This window comes from Miscanthus floridulus, chromosome 2 (genome assembly GCF_019320115.1).
Source record: "Miscanthus floridulus cultivar M001 chromosome 2, ASM1932011v1, whole genome shotgun sequence".
In the NCBI taxonomy this organism is placed as follows: domain Eukaryota; kingdom Viridiplantae; phylum Streptophyta; class Magnoliopsida; order Poales; family Poaceae; genus Miscanthus; species Miscanthus floridulus.
The window spans coordinates 166,142,665-166,165,156 of NC_089581.1; the positions used below are offsets into that span (position 1 = coordinate 166,142,665).

Below are 22,492 nucleotides of genomic sequence, written 5' to 3' on the forward strand. Positions count from 1 at the left end.
CCAAATCCCAGTCGAATATCATATCCATACAACGTAATTTCAGAGTACAAATAGTGCAGAATTACATAAATTATTACATCGCCGCATTTGGGGAATCAAAAGTAACATTCATTCAGAACAGCTTGAAGATAAGATCGCCAAACTCAAGCGTAGGAACGAACCCCTCAACCGTCAAACTCCTCGGAGCTATACTCCTCAGCAGAACCTATGTGCCAAAATTTATCAGTACGATTTGTACTAGCCACTCCCACCTTATGAGCATTGCTTTGTGAAAATTGGATGCAAGATGGATATATTCAAAAGAAACATAGGGTTTCCTATGTTTTAGCATATCAAGTACATAATAATAGTTGGTCAAGTTTTAACACCATTCCCACACACATTCCACCCCATTCTCTTTCTAGAGCCAGGTTTCGATCCTGGGATCGATATACCACCATCTCCACCATTACCATACCTTCGCTCAGTCGACAGGCCAACTCCCTCTCGGCACTGTCTCAAGGCCCGTAGCCCCTGGCTACGATCAACACTCTCTCATGGGGGAAGAAGAGAAGGACTCATCTCACTATCTAGTTTAAGCGAAACTTAGGAAAGATCCATAGCCGACAAGTCAGCTCATGCATCGATTGATCAACCATACACTCTGCAGAGGTTTTACATAACCACAAAATCTGCCTTCTTCGCTGACCGTCGTCAACTGGGCTGATTCCGGCCGCTTGCTAGCCTAGGATAATGCCACTCTGCCATTCAGCCCTGGTACACCCCAAGTCTAGTCTGGGGCGGCTAAAACTGTGAGTCATGAGCCGGGTCCACAAGGTCTCCATGAAGTCTCAGAAGGGTGTGGGGGAATCCTCCGCGCCCCGTACCTCCTTACACTGTCTGCTATCAACCTAGCAGTAGTGGCAATATCCTACCAAGTAGTCCGACCGTCCCGCACCATATAGGGCGAGTGGTACGTAAGGCTTCTCGGTGAATCTGAGTACTAGTAAGTCCTTATGGATGACCAAACTAGAATGTCTTCATTAGGGTTTTCATTTACCATGCCACCACAGCACCTTCACTTCGGGCTCCTCCCATCATAGGTTCACACCCAGGACCACCTCGTATACCGTTTACCCACCACAGGTATCCATTTCCAAGGGTGCCCAGGTAGCACCCCAAGGCAAGACTTGCCTTAGGCTCGTCGTATACTCCAACTTGGTCGACACAACTCTTACCCTCCACACACCCAAGTCAAACACGCAGCACTCTCCCAATAGTCCAGATAACATCAGTTTCCACCACACATTTAGTATAAGCGTAGTAGAAGTATAAGCAATGAAATATAGCAGTAAGCGTGTGTCTAGCCTAATAGCAGGGTATGCAGAAGGTTGCGTCAAGGTAAAGGCCATCAAGTAAGCATACTACCATGCAAGTCCTATCATAGTATGATTATAGCAGTAAAGTAAAGCAATAGCAGTTCTATATTAGCCATGCGTAATAGGTGCTACGAGATTAAGTGGGATGTGGCACCTTCAGTGTAGTCGTCTCCGTATTCCTCACGGTACTCACAATCCTCGTCCGTCTGGTTCTCCTCCGAGTCTGCATACGATCGAATTATAGTCGCGTTAGCGACGTCTATAGAATAGCACAAAGAAGCAATGAAAATTCAAAAGAGTCAAATGCACTCAAACATAGGTTCATTGCATAAAGCTCGATTTTAGATGAATTTTGGTCCTAGTTTCGTATTTTTTTGAGGTCATATGAATTAGTTATTAATTTCCGAAGTTTTAATCATTTCTAAAAATAGAAAAGGCTGAATTAATCCTGGGCTGACACGTGTCACACTGTGACTGGTCCACGTGGCATGCTGACGTCAGCGTGACGTCACCTTCTCGGCTCCGAGCTAACAAGTGTGGTCTTGCTGATGTCAGCAGCTGACGTCACCGTGACGTCATCATGACGTCATCTCGGCTGTTGTTACTGATAGGTGGGACCCGCATGACGTCGTCATGACATCAGCATGACGTCACTTACTGACAAGTGGGTCCAGAGTCTCTGTGTCACTGACATGTGGGTTCGGTCAATCGGTCAACGTTGACTGGTCAACAGTCAACACAAACCGGGTCCAAACTGAGCCAGTTGGCCCTAGATATGGGCTGGGCTTTGGCCCACCACGTGGCATGCTGTGGCGCTACCACGTCGTAGCCAAGGGCCTCCACTGGGCTTCGTCCATAGTTTGGCCCACACTGCGTTGCTCACGGTGGACTCGTGTTCACGGTCCATGGACCGTTGGCTGGGTCTTCGGTGGACCGAGTCCACCCTTCTTCCCTCTGGCCTGGTCTATGTACACCGAGTGCAGGCGCATGTGGCCGGTGAGGGGAATCCTCTGCTTCCTTCCCCGGCGTGTTCCCGCCGGTGATGTGCTCACCGGTGAGCTCCCACAGCGGCGCTAGCGTCCAATTGAGGTGGGGAAAAGCTTCGCCAGGCCTCGGTGAGTATGGTGGTAGGGTCACGGTGGCGGCCAGGGCTTCCCAGGGCATTAGCCACGATGGTCGGCGGCTCGGTCATGGCGGTGCTCGTCGGCGGGGCATCTCGGGGCTATTCCAGGGGTCCTGGTGTCCCATTTCCTTTCAGACGGCTAGCGGGAGACAGGGTATAGCATCGGCGATGACCATTGGGCATGGCAGAGTCTGCAAGCGGTGGTGGTGCACGGCAGAGCTCCCGTTGGTGGTCTGGTGCTCGTGGCCTAGGCGCTATGGCTGGCTATTGGGGTCTCGGTCTACGTGACTATGCTCCAGGCATCACGGTGGTGCTACGGCTACTTCCTAGTCCGGCGAGGTGGTCGGGTGCGCAAGTGGTGGCCGCGCCATGACGGTGGCGTCGTGAGCACGACGTGCGCGTGCTCTGCTACGACGTCCAAGGGCTAGGAGGAGGTCTCAGCAAAAGGACTCACCAAGTGGTGCTGGCGACGTTCGGTGGTGGTGTGGTGGTGAGGCGCATCGTCGGGGTAGGCGCTCAGGGCGGCGCTCTGGCTCCAGTGATCGGTGTGTCCGAGCTCACTGCTCGCCTCCCTTCTCCTGAATTTCCCTCTTGGCTCTCTTCTCTCAGTGCGGTGCTGGCAGTTGGGCCACCAAGCGGTGGTGTCGTGGGCTAAGGAATCCCTAGGGTGCTCTAGCGTTGCTTTATAGCCCCTAGGTCCGAGCTTCATCCATGGCAGATGGGGCGAACGGTAGGCGATGCGCTGTTGGCATCGAACGGTATCGCGGGCATGGGTGGTTGGCTCAAAGGTTGCGTGGGCGCGGCACCAAGGGGACAGGGCTAGGTGATTCGCGTGACCCTAGGCCCGTGCCTGTCATTTTGGTCGGGACTCGGTCGGAGGCGGTGCCGACGTGGGGAGGAAGATGACACTGTGCCGGGGAGTGGCTGACGCGTGGGGTCCGGTGGCAGCGGCATCAAGAGGAAGCAGAAGGGTGCACGGGCGTGAGCAGCGCGTGCTGGGCTGGCTTGCTGGGCCGGGTGCTGCCGCGCGCAAGCTAGGCTGGCTTGCTGGGCCAGGTGCTGCCGCGCGCAAGCTGGGCTGGCTAGCGGGCCAAGCAAGCCGAGCCGGCTGCGGGCTTTCTCCTTTTCTTTTCTTTTTCTGTTTTATTTTCCTTCTTCTTTATTTGAATTCAAATTTGATTTGGAATTTGAATTCAAAATTGGTGTACCTTATTCATTGGAGTTTTAGATATAAGGCCCACAACACTCTTTTGTATATATTAGGAACTTTATTTAGCTATTTTGTATAACAAAAATAGGTGTAGTTTTGTTATACAAAAATAGAAATAGTTTTCTCTTTAATCATTTATTCTTTGGTTTGATTAATAATTACTTTATGGTTTATTTCTTTAAAGGAGTTGTTATGCATTACATAAAGCAAATGGAAATCCAAATCACCATTTGAATTAACAATGTATGCTATATTTTATTTGTCAATATTTAAATAAACATAATTAACAAATGACATGTCATGCTCATGAAATTGTTTAGTTGGGTTACAACTAATGCAACAGCTAGGGTTGGCTCCTACAGATGTCACTCAATATTGCATAGGGTTACAACAAAAATTTTGTAGTTGTGATTTTTGGTGTGTGGATTTTTGGGTTGTTAGAGTCCTACCCCCTTAATAGAATCTCATCCCCGAGATTAAAGCGTAACGTACTCTTCGAAGAGGTAAGGGTATCGTAGCCGGAGGTCAGACTCTTTCTCCCATGTTGCTTCTCTCTCAGTGTGGTTGCTCCATTAGATCTTGCACATAGGAATAGTTTTGCTTCGGGTCTCTTTGATATCTCTTCCCAGAATTCGGATAGGATGTTCTTTATACTCAAGAGTATCTTGAATGTCAAGTGTATCAGTTGGAACTACTTCATCGGGCACTCTCAAACACGTGCATAGCTATGAGACATGGAATACGGGATGTACACCCGCCAATTCCTCAGGTAGCTTAAGTTGGTAAGCGAGTTTTCCAATTCTCTTGCGTATCTTGTATGGCCCAACAAATCTAGGGGCAAGCTTTCCTTTCACATGGAACCTAACAGTTCCACATAGCGGGGATACCTTGAGATAGACGAAGTCTCCCACATTGAACTCAAGTTCTCTTCTTCTTTTGTCAGCATAGCTCTTGTATCGGCTTTAAGCAATCCTCAAATTCTCCTTCACTTGAGCAACTCCTTCTTCGACATCTTGGATCTTAGTGGAATCAAAGAACGATCTTTCACCCGGTTGAGACCACATCAAAGGTGTTCTACAAGATCTGCCATACAGAGTTTCAAACGACGACATCTTGATGCTGGCTTGGTAGCTGTTGTTGTAAGAGAACTCTGCATAGGGTAAGCATTTCTCCCAATCAGAGCCATAATTTAGTACACTAGCACGAAGCATGTCTTCTAAGATCTGATTCACTCGTTCAGTCTGTCCATCTGTCTATGGGTGATAAGCGGTACTGAAATCAAGTTTGGTTCCGATGGACTTATGCAGAGCTTCCCAAAATTGGGACATAAACTGAGGACCATGATCAGATACAATACTAGAGGGAGCTCCATGCAGTCTGAGAATATGCTCAACATATAGATCTGCTAATTTTTTGGCATCAGTCTTGGTCTTAACTGGTACAAAGTGAGCAATCTTGGTCAAACGATCAACAACCACCTAGATGAAATCATTGCCTTTCTATGATCAGGGCAATCCAACTATGAAATCCATGGATATGCTCTCCCATTTCCACTCAGAAACGTCAAGAGGCTTCAGCAATCCTGCATGCCTTTGATGTTTAGCCTTGACTCTATTACAGGTGTCACACCATGCCACATGTCCCGCAATGTCGGTCTTCATTCCTTTCCACCAAAAGTGTTTCTTCAAGTCTTGATACATCTTTGAACCTCCAGGGTGAATACAGTACTTAGAATCATGAGCTTCTGATAGAATTTCCTCTCATAGTGCAGGATCAGAAGGTACATAGATCCTGTCCTTGAATCAGATGGTTCCTTATTCATCTTCATGGTGGTTAGTCTTGTAGCCTAGTTTCATTAGACCACGGAGATATTCGATCTCTTCACAACTTTTCTGAGCTTGGTGGATGCGATCTGTGAGGTCATACTGTATGCGGAGCTCATTCAACAAGCCATGTGGTAGCATCTCAAGTTGGAAATCATCAATCTCTTCCTTGAGCTCAGGTGGTACGGATTCAGTGATCAAAGTGTGACAGTAACTCTTGCGACTGAGAGCATCTGTGACTACATTAGCTTTTCCCGGATGATAGTGAATTTCTAGGTCATAGTCCTTGATCAACTCTAGCCATCGGCGTTGCCTCATATTTAGATCCTCCTAAGTGAAAAAGTACTTCAAGCTCTTGTGATCCGTATAGATATCACACTTGTTGCCTATCAAGTAGTGTCTCTAGATCTTCAAGGCATGCACAACTGCTGCTAACTCAAGATCATGGGTTGGGTAACGGTTCTCGTGTTCTTTCAACTATCGAGATGCATATGCTACCACTCTTCCATCTTGCATCAGTACACAACCAAGTCCTTGACAGGATGCATCACAATAGACCACGAAATCTTTGCTGATATCAGGCAATGCTAGCATAGGAGTTGTGGTAAGCTTCTATTTCAATTCTTGGAAGCTTTGTTCGCACTCGGGTGTCCATTCAAACTCCTTAGTCTTCTTTAGAAGGTTGGTCATTGGACGGGCTATCTTGGAGAAGTTCTCGATGAATCGGCGATAATATCCGGCCAATCCCAAGAAACTTCTGATTTCTGTCACATTATGGGGTTGATCCCACTCTTTCATAGCTTCAATCTTGGCTGGGTCAACTATGACACCTTCGACTGATAGTACATGTCCTAGGAAGGCAACTTTCTGTAGCCAAAATTCGCATTTACTAAACTTTGCGTAGAGCTGATGTTGGGCTAGTTTCTCAAGCACCGTTCTCAGATGATGTTCGTGTTCTTCAGCGGTGGGTGAATAGACAAGGATGTCATCAATGAATACCACTATGAACTTATCCAGTTCATTCATGAAAACCTTATTCATCATGTTCATAAAGTATGTGGGAGCATTCGAGAGTCCAAAGGACACCATGGTGAACTCAAACTACCCATACCTAGTCACGAAAGTTGTCTTTGGGATGTCACTCTCTCAAATCTTCATCTGATGATAGTTAGATCTGAAATCAATCTTGGAGAAATACTTGGCACCTCAAAGCTGATCAAGCAGATCATCGATTCTTAGCAGAGGGTACATGTTCTTGATGGTGACTGCATTCAAGTTCTGGTAATCAATGCACATTCTCATTGAGCCATCCTTCTTCTTAACAAATAGGATAGGGGATCCCCAGGATGAAGCACTGGGTCTGATATATCCCTTCAAGATGAGCTCATCAAGCTGTTTCTTGAGCTTGGCCAGTTCATCAACTGACATGTGATAGGGTCTCTTGGCAATGGGTCTTGTTCCCGACAAAAGATCAATGATGAACTCTACATCATGGTCTGATGGCATACCCGGTAATTCTTCAGGGAATACATCGGGATAGTCTCTGACCACAGGCACATCATGAACTGTCTTCTCCTCTTTTTGTGATTTTGAACTGGCTTTAAGGGCACATAGTATAGAAGTGGACTTTCCGGACTGAGGTTCACATCTAATAACTTGGCCCAATGGGTGGGTCACTTGGACATATCTAGGTGAACATGATATGATACCTCGGTGAATGGTTAGCCAATCCATACCTAAGATGACATCTAGGTTTGTGGAAGGTAATAGGGTTAGGTCGGCTTTAAAGATAAGACCCTCAATGGTAAGACTCACTCCCTTACAGATGTGGGTGCACTTTAGGTCTCCTAAAGGTGAGCTAGTGATAATAGGCTTTCCACGTAGGGTTACAGGCAGGTCATGCTCTCGTGCAAACTTGGATGATATGTAAGAATAAGTTGCTCCAGAGTCAAATAGAACTGATGCAGTATTGCCATTAACTAAAAACATACCGTACACAATGTTAGGGGCAGCCTGTGCTTCCTCGGCATCCAGATGGTTGAGACGCCCACGGGTAGCAGATCCCTTGAACTGAGACTTCTGAGCAGCTGAGTTCTGTGGGCACTCAGCGGCTTTGTGACCTGGTTGGCCACAAGCGAAGCAGGTGAAAGGCGTACCACCTGTAGGGGTTGGTGTGGGTGCCTTCTAGTTTCCAGTGCTTGGTGCGGAGCGGTTCTGTGCTGGGCGTTCATTCACAGAGCAGGAACGGTTGAAATGGTCCTGAGTATTGCGGTCCTGAGCATAACGGTCCCGGGTGTAATGATCCTGAGCAGGGCGGGAGTATTTGGCGGTGTAGCCTCCACTACCCCTACTTGATCTAGGGTTGTCATCCCTGTTGTGGCGAGAGCGTTCCCTGGATGGTGCATCTCTATGGAACCTCTTGCGATCACAGAAATAGAAGGACTCCTTAGGCTTACGCTTCCTCTTCCTGTACTTCTCTCTAGCTTCAGCATGGTCCTTCTCAATTTAGATGCAGCGATCCACTAGAGCACACATCGTGCTACTCTCAATACCGCCAAACTTCAGCTTGATGTGCAGGTTAAGTCCCTTGCGGTAATAGTACAACTTCTCCTTCTTAGAGTTCACAACATAGGAAGGTGCATAGCATAGACGATTGGTGAAACGAGTAGTGTACTCAGTCACCCTGTCCTTTCCCATCTTGATATTACAGAACTCCTTGGCTTTGGCCTCCATGATACCCTTGGGAATGTGATACTCAGTGAATGCTTCGGTGAACTCTTCCCACGAGATGTTGGCAGGGTCCTCATGTGAATCACTGAAACTGTCCCACCAGGCACGTGCTGCACCTATGAGCTGGTGTGTGGTAGCTCCAACACACTCATCGTCGGTGAGTGTGGTGAGGTCAAGCTTCTTCTCTATCTCCTTGAGCCAGTCATCGACTACAAGCGGGTCAGGGTCGGTGCCATCATAGGTAGGTGGCCTTAGCTTTAGAAATCCTTCCAGCTTCCTTTGGAAGTCATTCTGCTGACCTCCCTGGCGACGGTTTGCTCCGTTAACAAGAGCTGCAAGAAGTTGGGTCTGTTGTGCCATCACCTCAGCCAGGTTCGATGGTGGTGGTGGCAGAATGTTCTCCTCAGGCGGCGGGGTATTCTCCAGGTTGAAGGGTATCCCTTCACGTCCATGGCCACGACCACAGCCACAGTTGTTGCCACCATGCCCCTCATTTGGTTCGACTGGTTTGGGGGTGGGCGCACGTCCACGGTTCATTAGGCGATCAGATCGGCGGTTCGATATCTGCAACATGGATCATAGGAATTTTAGTGCTTATGCCATAAGTGCTTATAATTTAGTATGATTACATGATTTTTTTGACAATTTAAAGAAAAACATTTATACTATCCAACATTTATTACAAAGAAGCATTAAGATCCATAAGATGCAATAAGATCCAAAACATTCATTACATGGGTTTTATTACATAGCATCATCTCCAGTAGCTACACTTGGAGACTCGTGAGAATCGTACTATGCATAGTGTCTCATATTACATCTCATAAGGGGTACATCATGGGGTACAACTTATGGAAGCTACTAACATGACTCATGACCACGCAGGGTCATCTACTCTAACGCGTACACCGTAGCTAGGATACAACTGTTCTCGATCTCCTTGTTAGACTTGTGAAGTCGGGACACGTACTTCAAGGCCTCAGCGAGCTCCTCAGTAGGCTTAGCTCTAGTTAGGGTAGGGCAGGCGTCTAGGTTGAGGTGAGTCAGGGGCTAACTCAAACTCCCCTATCCTAGGCTTCATCTTGCTATAAATCTCCTTGGGTAGCTGATCCCACATACCCTTCATCTCCCTGAGGCACTTCTTGTCAGACTTCTACCAAGCCTGCCAAGTCCTCTCACACTTGTCCTATAGGTACTCGTTCTGCCTGAGTGCCTCGATCAGGTGACCCTAGTTGCGAACAGCCTTCTTCCTGAACTCCTCTAGATCTTGAGTCATGGTCTTGTTCCAAGATTGGATTTTTAGCATATCAATCCCCTTGAACCTCTCTCTGTCTCCTCTACGGTTGAACTCGGCCTTCTTGTCGTCTAACTCTCTCTACAACTCCAAGACCTTGCTGTTGAGGTAGCAGTTCCTGTTGCCTAGGTCGATGGCTTTGTCCTGTAAGTCTACGACCTTGGTTCTGTGGACTTCTTCACGACGGTTGAGCTCGTCCTGTAGCTTGGCAACTGTCTCAAGCAGACTAGCTCGCTCCTATGCTCTCTATGAGTCTCGCTCCTGGTACTCCCACAGAAGAGCCTAATCTTGACATCTCCTCTGCTCCAGCTGGGTCACGTACCTGTCCTGCTCTAGTAGGTGGATAGCCGAGACGTGAAGGCATCTGTCCTCCTCAGCAAAGATAACTCTACTGGCTGCGAAACTCTGCTCACTAGGGGTAAGGCTAAGGTTGAGGGCCTAGGGAAGTAGACGGAACTATATCATCTTCAGGTGCTCATAGTGGTCCCTCATCACTCTGTGAAGTGCCTTGTGTGAGATAGCTTGCAGTCCTTCCTCGACTATGTCCTCTATAGTCAACTCGGTGAAAGCTGGGGCAGAAGGTAAGGTAGTGCTAGCTGGGAACTCGACTGAGGTGACAATTGGTCCTTCGATTCCTCCTTCTTGAGCTAGCTTCTCGGTGTAGGTGACCTTGACAAGCTCGTGGTGGACTCCTAACGTGATGAGAACTCAGCAGAGGGTCTATGCAAAACCCCCAAGCTCACGTAGGTCGAAGGTAAGCTTAGCGTGGTCTAGAGGTAGCGGTCCTAGAGGCGGCCAGTCGACGTTCGTTGCCATCTGCATGTTTTAAGGAATAGGTGTTAGCAGGTTCAATAATAGAGAAGCCTTATATAAAAGTAAATGTAGGGTCGGTATATAACCGAAAGAAGGGTTGTTCATGTCCTATTCTATCATCTATTTCTGAGGGTTTTGTCCAATGGTCAACTATGGCTCTGATACTAACTGAAACGACCAGATTTCCATGAACGGAAATCCACAGAGTCAAAGTGTAATAAGACCATTGTAGATCATATTACCCAAATCCCAGTCGAATATCACATCCATACAACGTAATTTCAGAGTACAAATAGTGCAGAATTACATAAATTATTACATCGCCGCATTGGCGGAATCAAAAGTAACATTCATTCAGAACAGCTTGAAGATAAGATTGCCAAACTCGAGCGTAGGAACGAACCCCTCAATCGTCAAACTCCTCGGAGCTATACTCCTCAGCGGAACTTATGTGCCAAAATTTATCAGTACGATTTGTACTGACCATTTCCACCCTATGAGCATTGCTTTGTGGAAATTGGATGCAAGTTTGATATATTCAAAAGGAACCTATAAGGCTGGGTTTTCCTATATTTTAGCATATCAAGTACATAATAATAGTTGGTCAAGTTTTAACACCATTCCCACACACATTCCACCCCATTTCCTTTCTAGAGCCAGGTTTCGATCCTGGGATCGATATACCACCATCTCCACCATTACCATACCTTCACTCAGTCGACAAGCCAACTCCCTCTCGACACTGTCTTAAGGCCCGTAGCCCCTAGCTACGACCAACACTCTCTCACAGGGGGAGAAGAGAAGGACTCATCTCACTATCTAGTTTAAGCAAAACCCAGGAAAGGTCCATAGCCGACAAGTCGGCTCATGTATCGATCGATCAACCAAACACTCTGTAGAGGTTTTACATAACCACAAGATCTGCCTTCTTCGCTGACTATCGTCAACTAGGCTGATTTCGACCACTTGCTAGCCTAGGATAATGCCACTCTACCATTCAGCCCTAGTACACCCAAGTCTAGTCTGGGCGGCTAAAACTGTGAGTCATGAGCCGGGTCCACAAGGTCTCCATGAAGTCTCGGAAGGGTGTGGGGGAATCCTCCACGCCCCGTACCTCCTTACACTGTCCGCTATCAACCTAGCAGTAGTGGCAATATCCTACCAAGTAGTCCGGCCATCCCGCACCATATAGGGCGAGTGGTACATAAGGCTTCCTGGTGAATCTGAGTACTAGTAAGTCCTTAGGGATGACCAAGCTAGAATGTCTTCATCAGGGTTTCTATTTACCGTGCCACCACAACACCTCCACCCCGGGCTCCTTCCATCACAGGTTCACACCCAGGACCACCTCGTATACTGTTTACCCACCACAGGTATCCATTTCCAAGGGTGCCCAGGTAGCACCCCATGGCAAGACTTGCCCCAGGCTCGTCGTATACTCCAACTTGGTCGACACAACCCTCACCCTCCACACACCCAAGTCACACACGCAGCACTCTTCCCATAGTCCAGATAACATCAGTTTCCACCACACATTTAGTATAAGCATAGTGGAAGTATAAGCAATGAAATATAGCAGTAAGCATGTGTCTAGCCTAATAGCAGGGTATGCAGGGGTAAGGTTACGTCAAGGTAAAGTCCATCAAGTAAGCATACTACCATGCAAGTCCTATCATAGTATGATTATAGCAGTAAAGTAAGGTAATAGCAATTCTATATTAGCCATGCGTAATAGGTGCTATGAGATTGGGTGGGATGTGGCACCTTTAGTGTAGTCGTCTCCGTACTCCTCACGGTACTCACGATCCTCGTCCGTCTGGTTCTCCTCCGAGTCTGTATACGATCGAATTATAGTCGCGTTAGCGACGTCTATAGAATAGCACAAAGAAGCAATGAAAATTTAAAAGAGCTAAATGCACTCAAACATGGGTTCATTGCATAAAGCTCGATTTTAGATGAATTTTGGTCCTGGTTTCGTATTTTTCTGAGGTCATATGAATTAGTTATTAATTTCCGAAGTTTTAATCATTTCTAAAAATGGAAAAGGCTGAATTAATCATGGGCTGACACGTGTCACACTATGACTGGTCCACGTGGCATGCTGACGTCAGCGTGACATCACCTTCTCGGCTCCGAGCTGACAAGTGGGGTCTTGCTGACGTCAGCAGTTGACGTCACCGTGACGTCATCATGACGTCACCTCGACTGCGTTGTTACTGACAGGTGGGACTCGCATGACGTCGTCATGACATCAGCATGATGTCACTTACTAACAAGTGGGTCCAGAGTCTCTGTGTCGCTGACATGTGGGTCCGGTCAATCGGTCAACGTTGACCGATCAACGGTCAACATAGACCGGGTCCAAACTAGGCCGGTTGGGCCTGGATATGGGCTGGGCTTTGGCCCACCACATGGCATGCTGTGGTGCTGCCACGTCGTAGCCAAGGGCCTCCACTAGGCTTCATCCACAGTTCGGCCCACACTGCGTTGCTCACGGTGGGCTCGTGTTCACGGTCCATGGACCGTTGGCTGGGTCTTCGGTGGACCGAGTCCACCCTTCTTCCCTCTGGCCTGGTCTATGTGCACCGGGTGCAGGCGCATGCGGCCGATGAGGGGAATCCTCTGCTTCCTTCCTAGCGTGTTCCCGTCGGTGGTGTGCTCACCGGTGAGCTCCCACAGCGGCGCTGGCGTCCAATTGAGGTGGGGAAAAGCTTCGCTAGGCCTCGGCGAGTACGGTGGTAGGGTCACGGTGGCGGTCAGGGCTTCCCAGGGTGTTGGCCACGGTGGTCGGTGGCTTGGTCGTGGCGGTGCTCGCCGGCGGGGCATCTCGGGGCTGTTCCAGGGGTCCTGGTGTGCTGTTTCCTTTCAGACGGCTAGCGGGAGACAGGGTATAGCGTCGGCGACGACCATAGGGCGTGGCGGAGTCTGCGAGCGGTGGTGGTGCACGGCGGAGCTCCGACCGGTGGTCTGGTGCTCGTGGCCTAGGCGCTGCGGCCGGCTATCGAGGTCTCGGTCTACGTGACTATCCTCTGGGCGTCACGGTGGTGCTACAGCTACTTCCTAGTTCGGCGAGGCGGCCGGGTGCGCAAGTGGTGGCCGCGCCATGACGGCGGCGTCGTGAGCGCGGCGTGCGCGTGCTCTGCTACGGCGTCCAAGGGCTAGGAGGAGGTCTCAGCAAAAGGACTCACCTAGTGGTGCTGGCGGCGTTCGGTGGTGGTGCGGTGGCGAGGCGCGTCGTCGGGGTAGGCGCTCAGGGCGGCGCTCCGGCTCCGGTGATCGGCGTCTCCGAGCTCACTGCTCGCTTCCCCTCTCCCGAATTTCCCTCTTGGCTCTCTTCTCTCGGTGCGGTGCTGGCAGTTGGGCCACCGAGCGGCGGCGTCGTGGGCTGAGGAATCCCTAGGGCGCTCTGGCGTCGCTTTATAGCCCCCGGGTCCGAGCTTCATCCATGGCGGACGGGGCGGACGGCTGGCGATGCGCTGTTGGCATCAGACGGTATCACGGGCGCGGGTGATTGGCGCGGAGGTTGCTTGGGCGCGGCGCCAAGGGGACAGGGCCAGGTGATTCGCGTAACCCCGGGCCTACGCCTGTCATTTTGGTCGGGACTCGGTCAGAGGCGGTGCCGACGTGGGGAGGAAGATGACACTGTGCCGGGGAGTGGCTGACGCGTGGGGTCCGGTGGCAGCAGCAGCAAGAGGAAGCAGAAGGGCGCGCGGGCGTGAACAGCGCGTGCTGGGCTAGCTTGCTGGGCCGGGTGCTGCCGCGCGCAAGCTGGGCTGGCTTGCTGGGCCGGGTGCTGCCGCGCGCAAGCTGGGCTGGCTAGCGGGCCGAGCAGGCCGAGCCGGCTGCGGGCCTTCTCCTTTTCTTTTCTTTTTCTGTTTTATTTTCCTTCTTTATTTGAATTCAAATTTGATTTGAAATTTAAATTCAAAATTGGTATACCTTATTCATTGGAGTTTTAGATATGAGGTCCACACCACTCTTTTGTATATATTAGGAACTTTATTTAGCTATTTTGTATAATAAAAATAGGTGTAGTTTTGTTATACAAAAATAGAAATAGTTTTCTTTTTAAGCATTTATTCTTTGGTTTGATTAATAATTACTTATGGTTTATTTCTTTAAAGGAGTTGTTAGGTATTACATAAAGCAAATGGAAATCCAAATCACCATTTGAATTAACAATATATGCTATATTTTATTTGTCAGTATTTAAATAAACATAATTAACAAATGGCATGTCATGCTCATGAAATTATTTAGTTGGGTTACAACTAATGTAATACCTAGGGTTGGCTCCTATAGATGTCACTCGATATTGCATGGGGTTAAAAAAAATGTTGTAGTTGTGATTTTTGGTACGTGAATTTTTGGGTTGTTACACCGGAGGGGCTCTCACGGTGCCGGGCGCTGACCCAGCTCGACCTGGCGAACAACAGCCTCTCCGGCGGTATCCAGCCGCGCTTGGCAAGCTCGGCAACCTGACGGACCTGCTGCTCAACAACAACTGCCTCTCCGGCGAGCTGCCGCGAGAGCTCTTCAATCTCACCGAGCTCCAAACACTGGCATTGTATCACAACGAGCTCAGCGGTAGGCTGCCGCACGCCATCGGCCGCCTCGTGAACCTGGAGGTGCTGTACCTGTACGAGAACCAGTTCGCCGGCGAGATACCGGAGTCCATCGGGGACTGCGCGAGCTTGCAGCTGATCGATTTCTTCGGGAACCGGTTCAACGAGAGCATACCGGCGTCCATGGGGAACCTGTCGAAGCTGATCTTCCTCGACTTCAGACAGAACGAGCTGTTCATGCTGTACAACAACTCGCTCTCTGGCTCCATCCCGGACGGCATGTTCGAGTGCCGGAACATCACGAGGGTCAACATCGCGCACAACCGGCTCAGCGGCAGCCTCCTACCGCTCTGCGGCACGGCGAGGCTGCTGTCGTTCGACGCAACCAACAACTCCTTCGACGGCGGGATCCCCGCTCAGCTCGGCCGGTCGTCGTCGCTCCAGCGCGTGCGCCTGGGGAGCAACATGCTCTCCGGGCCCATCCCGCCGTCGCTCGGCGGCATCGCCGCGCTGACGCTGCTGGACGTGTCAAGCAACGCGCTCACCGGCGGCATCCCCGCGACGCTTGCGCAGTGCACGCAGCTCAGCCACAACCGCCTGTCAGGGGCGGTTCCGGACTGGCTGGGCTCGCTGCCGCAGCTCGGCGAGCTGGCACTCTCCAACAACGAGTTCGCCGGAGCAATCCCGGTGCAGCTCAGCAACTGCTCCAAGCTCCTGAAGCTGTCTCTCGACAATGACAGCCGGAACTCCCTCTCCGGCGGCCGGAATTTCTCCGGCGAGCTCTCAAACTCACCGACGAACTCAAGCACAAAGGTCACTCATCTTGAACCTGGAGCACATCTGCTGCTTGAACTTGGCGATCTCCGCGGCGTCGTATCTGGTGATGATGAGGTCGTCGACATACACCCCCACCAGCAGTCGTGACGCACCAGAACGCCGTGGCTCCTACGATACAGGACGCGCCCGGGAGGATAGCAATCCAAGCCGGGCTCACACTTAACTACCAGATTGAAAAAATGAGCGGGAACACAGGACTACAGAAGAACTGATCACAGACAACAACCAGATCAATGGAACAGTGCCGCCTGAACTCTGCAGGTTGGTGTCCCTCAACGTGCTGCCAAGCAGATGTCCAATCCAAGTAGCACAGACGGAGTCGACCACTCATGGGCTGGCTGGTCAGCTTTTTCTCTAAAAAAAATCAGTTGCTGCAGTATTTTTTTTTGCTGCTACAGTGTAGCATTAATGCCAGCCGAACACCTGAATCCGGCCGGGACGCATTATCACGACTGACGAGCCAAATTACACGTTCGGAGCTTCTCGATTGGCCGGCCGGAGCGAGAGCTTGGAAGGGAATTGAAACGAGGGAGGGATCGGAGCGTGGCAGCGTGCGTACCATGAGGCCGAAGTTGAAGCCGACGACGACGGTGTTGGCGATGGAGATGGCGGCGAGCTCGAGGTCGCCGAGGTGGCCGGCGAAGGCCTGCGTGATGACGTTCATGCTGTAGGTGACGACGCGGCTGAAGATGGCCGGCGCCACGATGTCCCACAGCTTCCTCGACTCCTCCCACACCCGCGCCCTGAGCTGCTGCGGCTTGCCGGCCTCGCCGCCGCCCTGGTGGCCTTCAGCCACCACCTGCCACTCCTCCTTCACGCCGGCGTCCAGCAGCACGCCTCCTCGTCCGCTCGCTCCGCCGTGCTGGTGGCCATCGGCGTGTTCGTGTGGAATAAGGCCTGCCCGTCCTCTACATTGGTTTCCGCCGGCCCCTCTCCCTCCCTCTCTCCAAATGTTTCTGGAGATGCTATCTAGCTCGATCTCCGAATGCTTTTAGTTTTAGGGGAGGAAGGAGGATGAGGAGGTGGAGGAGTCCTGTCTGGCTTTCTCTCCGCCGGATTCTCAAGCCAGCGAGACCGGCTTTTAATAGCTAGTCTGCATATCAAAGCAGGTTAGTTTAGCCAAGGCCATCTACGTCACTTAAATTGTTTTCAGCCGTCCGATTCTCCATCGTGTGGCCCAGATTATTTGTAGCAGCTTTCGTTTGAATCAGCTTCTTGCAGATCCCATTGCTTTGCGTTGATTTTGCCAGCTTCTGCTGCATCTGGTCTGAATCTGGTCGACCAAATATAAACAATAACTTCTGCTTCTCCTTCTGAGTTCTTCTGAAAATATCTCGCCTCCCCTTCCTCTTCCGAGCTCGACGCCTCTCCTCTCCGTCGCGGAACGCCGCCTCCACTGCCTCTGCCCTCGGCTTCCCTTCCCTCCTCTCTCTCTCTCTCTCTCTCTCTCTCCCTCTCTCCTTCGATGTGGCGCTGTGCGGCTGGGGCCTAGTGCCGTCGCTTCACCGCGTGAGGCGCGGGCAGCGCCACGCCGCCCCAGGCTACGTCGGAGCTCCGCGGGTCGGCCCCGGTGGCAGCAGCCGTCCCCAACCACGGCGCGGCCTCACCAAAAAAAATGTAGTCATGAAGCATGTAAAACTTTATTTAAAAAAAATGTGGCCACACTCAACTAGTCGACGACCTTCTAATAACCTAATTTTGTTGATCACCGTTGCCATTGCATGAAAATGGACCCCCTCCTTTCAGTTTACCACATCAGCGAGAGGAACATTTGTTACCAAGTAGCAGTTTTGTAGAGAATGATAGCGATCCAGCGTCAGATCATTTTTAATAATCCAAAAAGAATTTAGACAGCGTCCATATATATATATATATATATATATATATATATATATATATATATATATATATATATATATATATATATATATATATATTCAATAGCATCCAAATCCAATGGCGTGATCTGTGTCCTGATATTCAGACATACAGCTGCAGTTGGTCACGGGTTTGAGATTTCCAATCGGCTTGATCTGGCGGAATGATTGGTCCTTAACTGAGTGACGAGCACGATCGTACTGTAGTATGCTAGCTGGTATCATTGTTCGTTGTCCTCTCATGGGTCTCTAACATAATATTTATAGTCTCCAATGGAGTACCTATACGGAAGACCTATTTTGGGTGTTAGGACAGACATAACCTAAATCTGAGTATCCTCTCTCCTGAAGACCCATTTACAGAAAGCTTTTTTCTCTCTTATTGTTGGAGAAGACAAAAAATATGTATTGAACCCTTTATTTATAGCGCTACAAAAGGACGAATGGATTTTGTAGCTATGCGTTGTTCGTGTTCGTTTAATCATATTATCTAGTTTCTAGGCCTAGATGCATAGCTGTGATCCTAGTCGAGGTGACTAGCAGCCTGTTCGGCTGGTGCTGATATGATCGTATACGATCGTGATTATTACTGCTGGCTGGTTCGATATGAGAGAAAAATATTATTCTAGTTTAAAATTTACGATCGTTAAGCCGTAGATCATTGTCAGATATCCTATATCCATCAGTGACCATAGTACGCCACTCTTGAGTGATTGCGCGAATAGCATAAGAGCAACCACAATAAAATATTTGCTATCAAGTGGCTATAAGATTGTGGGGCTGACCCATAAGCAGTCCATAGATAAAAGGTACCATAGCACTCAAGATAACCCACGAGACAATAAAAAACTATATTTACAGGAATTCCTTGGACACTTGAAGCGGATGGGCTCCTAATAATGGGTCCGAAATGTGATTCACTAAATCTTGAAAAAGCAATAAAGTGGTAGAAAAGATCTAGCCATTAGTATGTAGGATGAAGTGACTGCGGTGTGTGACATGCTAACCCGTGGATGTGGAATCCGAGGGCCGCCACATACGAGGGAACGATTTAAATACACAAGAGTGGTTAAGCACAGTAGCGCTTACATGCCTTTGGTTAAGCATTAATATAGGTTATACTTCCTCCATCCATAAGTCTCAATCATTTTAACCTTAGGCGTAATGACCAAGGAGCAGTAAACAACGTTGATTTGCATTTAAGGCAATGAGCAGCTAAGGAGCAATAAATGCAGACAAGGAGCAGCCAATGAACACCAAATGCATAGCACGTACGAGAAGCCAAACAAGTTATCCCCATCTAATATGATGGAGACTCGATTTTTTTTTGCTTAGACGATGAAGACTTATGGGAGGAAGTATGATGTTAGCTTACCGATCATTATTTAAGGAGTCACTTAAGTAAAAACCGTTTTTATATCTTTGTACCATCCGTACATTTTCTATATCTCATTGGCACCCTAGGAAGCCACCCTCGTATTTCTATATCTCATGCGCACCCTAGGAAGCCACCCTCGCTTTTTCAGCCTGTTCGGTTGGATGGTTCGTATCGTTGCTGGTTCGTGAAGAAATACTGCTGGCTGGTTTGTGTGAGAGAAAAATACTGTTCCAACTAAAAATTTACGATTGTTTACGACAAGCCACAACCAAACGAACAGGCTGTTTATCTTTATCTAGCGAGAAATTCAAAATAGAAAATGACTATATTTAGATATTTAATTAAAGAGATTGTCAGAGGAAACTTTTCATCAAAATCTCTAGTTCTATAAATTTAAAAGCATATTAAAAATCTCTTAAGCTTCTTTAAAAACTCTTTATATCTTTCCTAATTCATAGAGATAGAGATTCCGGTGAAAAAACAACATCTTCAATTGGATATCCAAATATAGTAACCTCTATTCCGGATTTCTCGCTAACCACAGATGGAGAGCGAGCAGCTCTTTAGACTTCATATAAGATATAGAAAAATTGTTGAAGAGTATAAAGATATAGAAAATGTTTTTTACTCAAATGACTCTCTAAATAATGATTCAGAAAGTAGATTTTAGAAAGGCTCTTAGACTATCTCCAACAACGGTACCCAAAATACAAGACTCATTCGATGTTTAGATAGCGCTACAGGCAGATGGTCCAATACTCATTTTTTGTCTTCTCAAATAATAGAACAAAAAAAAAGAATCTCTTTCTACAAAATAAGTTTCTAGCCTTCAAGGAGAGAGGAGGCTTATATTTGGGTCATGCCTTTCCTGTCAACAAAAATAGATCTTTTGTATAGGTACTCTGTTAGAGTCTATAGGTACTCTGTTGGAGATCTATTTTAGATTTATGTGTTGAAATAAGTCTTCTGTTGGAGATAGTATTAGAGATGCTATTAGAGTTGCTCTAAGGCGGTGTTGGGTTACATGAACAAAATTTTAGTCCCTATCACATAAAAAGTTTAGACACTAATTTGAAGTATTAAACATAGACTAATTATAAAACTAATTGCACAGATTGAGACTAATTTGCGAGACTAATCTATTAATCCTAATTAGTCTATGATTTGACAATGTGGTGCTACAGTAAGCATATGCTAATGATGGATTGATTATGTTTAATAATTCATCTCGCTAATTAGTCTACTCATGTGCAATTAGTTTCATAATTAGATCATGTTTAACATTTCTAGTTAGTATCTAAATATTCGATGCAACAAACTGACTAAACTTTATTCCGTGAATTCAAACAACCCCTAAACCTTGCCATGAAATCAAAATAGAACCTATACCACGCCCCGCGTCCGCAGCTAGATGGTGGAGTGAATTCACGGCTGCGTACCAACGGACATTGCATGGCCCGCCTACTCAACGATACCAGAAATTGGCCCGCTCAAGGCTCAATCGCCTGTAACTGGGCCCGCGGGGTAACAGGCCATTGAGATACAACCGATGACACAAATCGTGGGCTTCGACAGCCCACAGGCGGGTAGGCTAGACTCGCCAAGTCTGCATGCATTCGCACATTCCCCGTTCAGTTCGTTCAGTTCTGCTCGGTTTAGGCTTAACGCGTTGGGGCCTCGACACCTGGTTGGTTCAGATATTCTCATTGTACAAGTATTTCTGTTCCCTGTTCTAAAATAAAAGTATTTCTGTTCCCTGCTATGCCATCACATTCACACAATCACACCTCAACCTTCAACTACCTGACACAAGTCATAAAAAAAGGCATATGGGGACGCTCATGCCCGCTCGGCCACTCTATCTCGCGATCTTGCTGGTTGCTGCTGCGGTGCTGCGGACATAAGGACGTGGCAGCTCCGGCCTCCACCGTTGTTGTGTGACATTACACTGTACCACACATCAAAAGTAGCATCAGACATCGGTCACTAAAAGTAGATATTAGCGGTGCAGCATTGGTCAGTAAAGAGTTGTCACACAGTATCGGTCGGTAAATGCGCTTATAGGAGCTATACATCCGTCGTTATATTTATCATCAGACAATTGGTCGCTATAAGTAAATAATAATGTAAAACCATTGGTCGGTGTAGACAAAAAAGCTATAGCGCATGCAAATTTTACTCACCGCATTCCCAAACCCTAGTCCACATGCGTCCTCATACAAAATATTGCAGCCGCCACACTCCCTCACTCCCCACCTTCTCCTTTCTCATATTCTTCCTCCATGAAAAAAACCACGCATCCCAGTCGTCCGCCGCCCCTCCAAGGCTTTAATGATATGTTTATATAACTACGCGCTTGATGAGTAACGTGAATTGCTATGGATTATTATGTGGTTAACGAGTAATGTGGGTTGTTGTGGATGTTTAATAGGCTTGAAATTATATGGTAAATGTAAATTAATTATATATAATCATGCATGTTAGTTCATGGTGATGGATTGTTGGTCGGTAAAAAGATATATACCATCAAACCATTGGTCGGTAAAGATTGTAATAGATCATGTGTCGATATAACTAACAGCATCCAACTATTGGTTGACTTTATACCGACGCCACTTACACCGTCCAATGACATCGATCATTAAAGGGTTATACGAACCATGATCGATCGCTATAATGACTTATAGTGACTCTTTCGTAGTCGCTGTAAAAAGTGTGTGATATAGTGTTAATTGAAGGCGACACACATCCATTTGGAGAGTGGTGACTGATCTGATGCAAAACTTCATTGCTGGAGTCCATGGAAACGTCTCTGTTACAGTAAATTTGTGACGATAGTCGTACATCTCATTCAGCCAAAATCTCTAGTAACAGCGACACTGTGGGCATCTTAGTTTATCTCGCCAGACAATTTTGCCTATCAGGCAACTTATTTTTCAGTCCATCGATTTTGGTCACCTGGCGACCGGGGTCAATGCCTGCCAACACACGAACCCAAATTGGTCCCATGTGAGCTTCGAGCGAGGATGAGAGGAGCCATCAGATCATGGTTTTAAATAGTGGGTTATAACTGTGCTGCTGGAGAGAGTACATGCTAAGCTATTGAGTTTCTGCCGCTATGTCAGCTATGATTGCTATATTTGCGCTTTTGCGTTGCTAAATTGCTTAGGTAACTGTGACAATTTACTTATATTTTGTTGCTAAGTTGGTCTTTGGAAAATTGAATACTTGAGTTTCATGAATATATTGTAATGTCATATTAAGTGATGTTCCATAGACTCCTAAAACTTTGAAAACATATTTGTGTTCATCAAATTTCATGATTGTCATGTTTTGTGAATCAATTATGTCTTTTATGGTTTTCTTAAAAACAACTATTTGTCGTAGCTCAGCAATAGCTACCATGTTGCTTTATAGCACCCGAAAAAAGATGTTATTTACTATAACCCGTGCTTTTAAGCCTAACATCAAATTCAAGAGGTAA

General features: G+C 47.8%; 1 protein-coding gene across 1 annotated transcript; it reads right to left on the reverse strand.

Moving 5' to 3' along the window:
- Window positions 1-12: 12 nt before the first annotated feature.
- On the reverse strand, window positions 13-17,015 carry LOC136537388 (uncharacterized). The gene is made up of 5 exons (XM_066529376.1): window positions 16,887-17,015; window positions 16,313-16,615; window positions 12,116-12,184; window positions 1,513-1,581; window positions 13-205 (listed from the first exon to the last, which is right to left on the reverse strand). Exons 1-5 carry the CDS (start codon window positions 17,013-17,015, stop codon window positions 113-115), a joined length of 663 nt encoding a protein of 220 aa, XP_066385473.1. The 3' UTR covers window positions 13-112.
- Window positions 17,016-22,492: the final 5,477 nt, after the last annotated feature.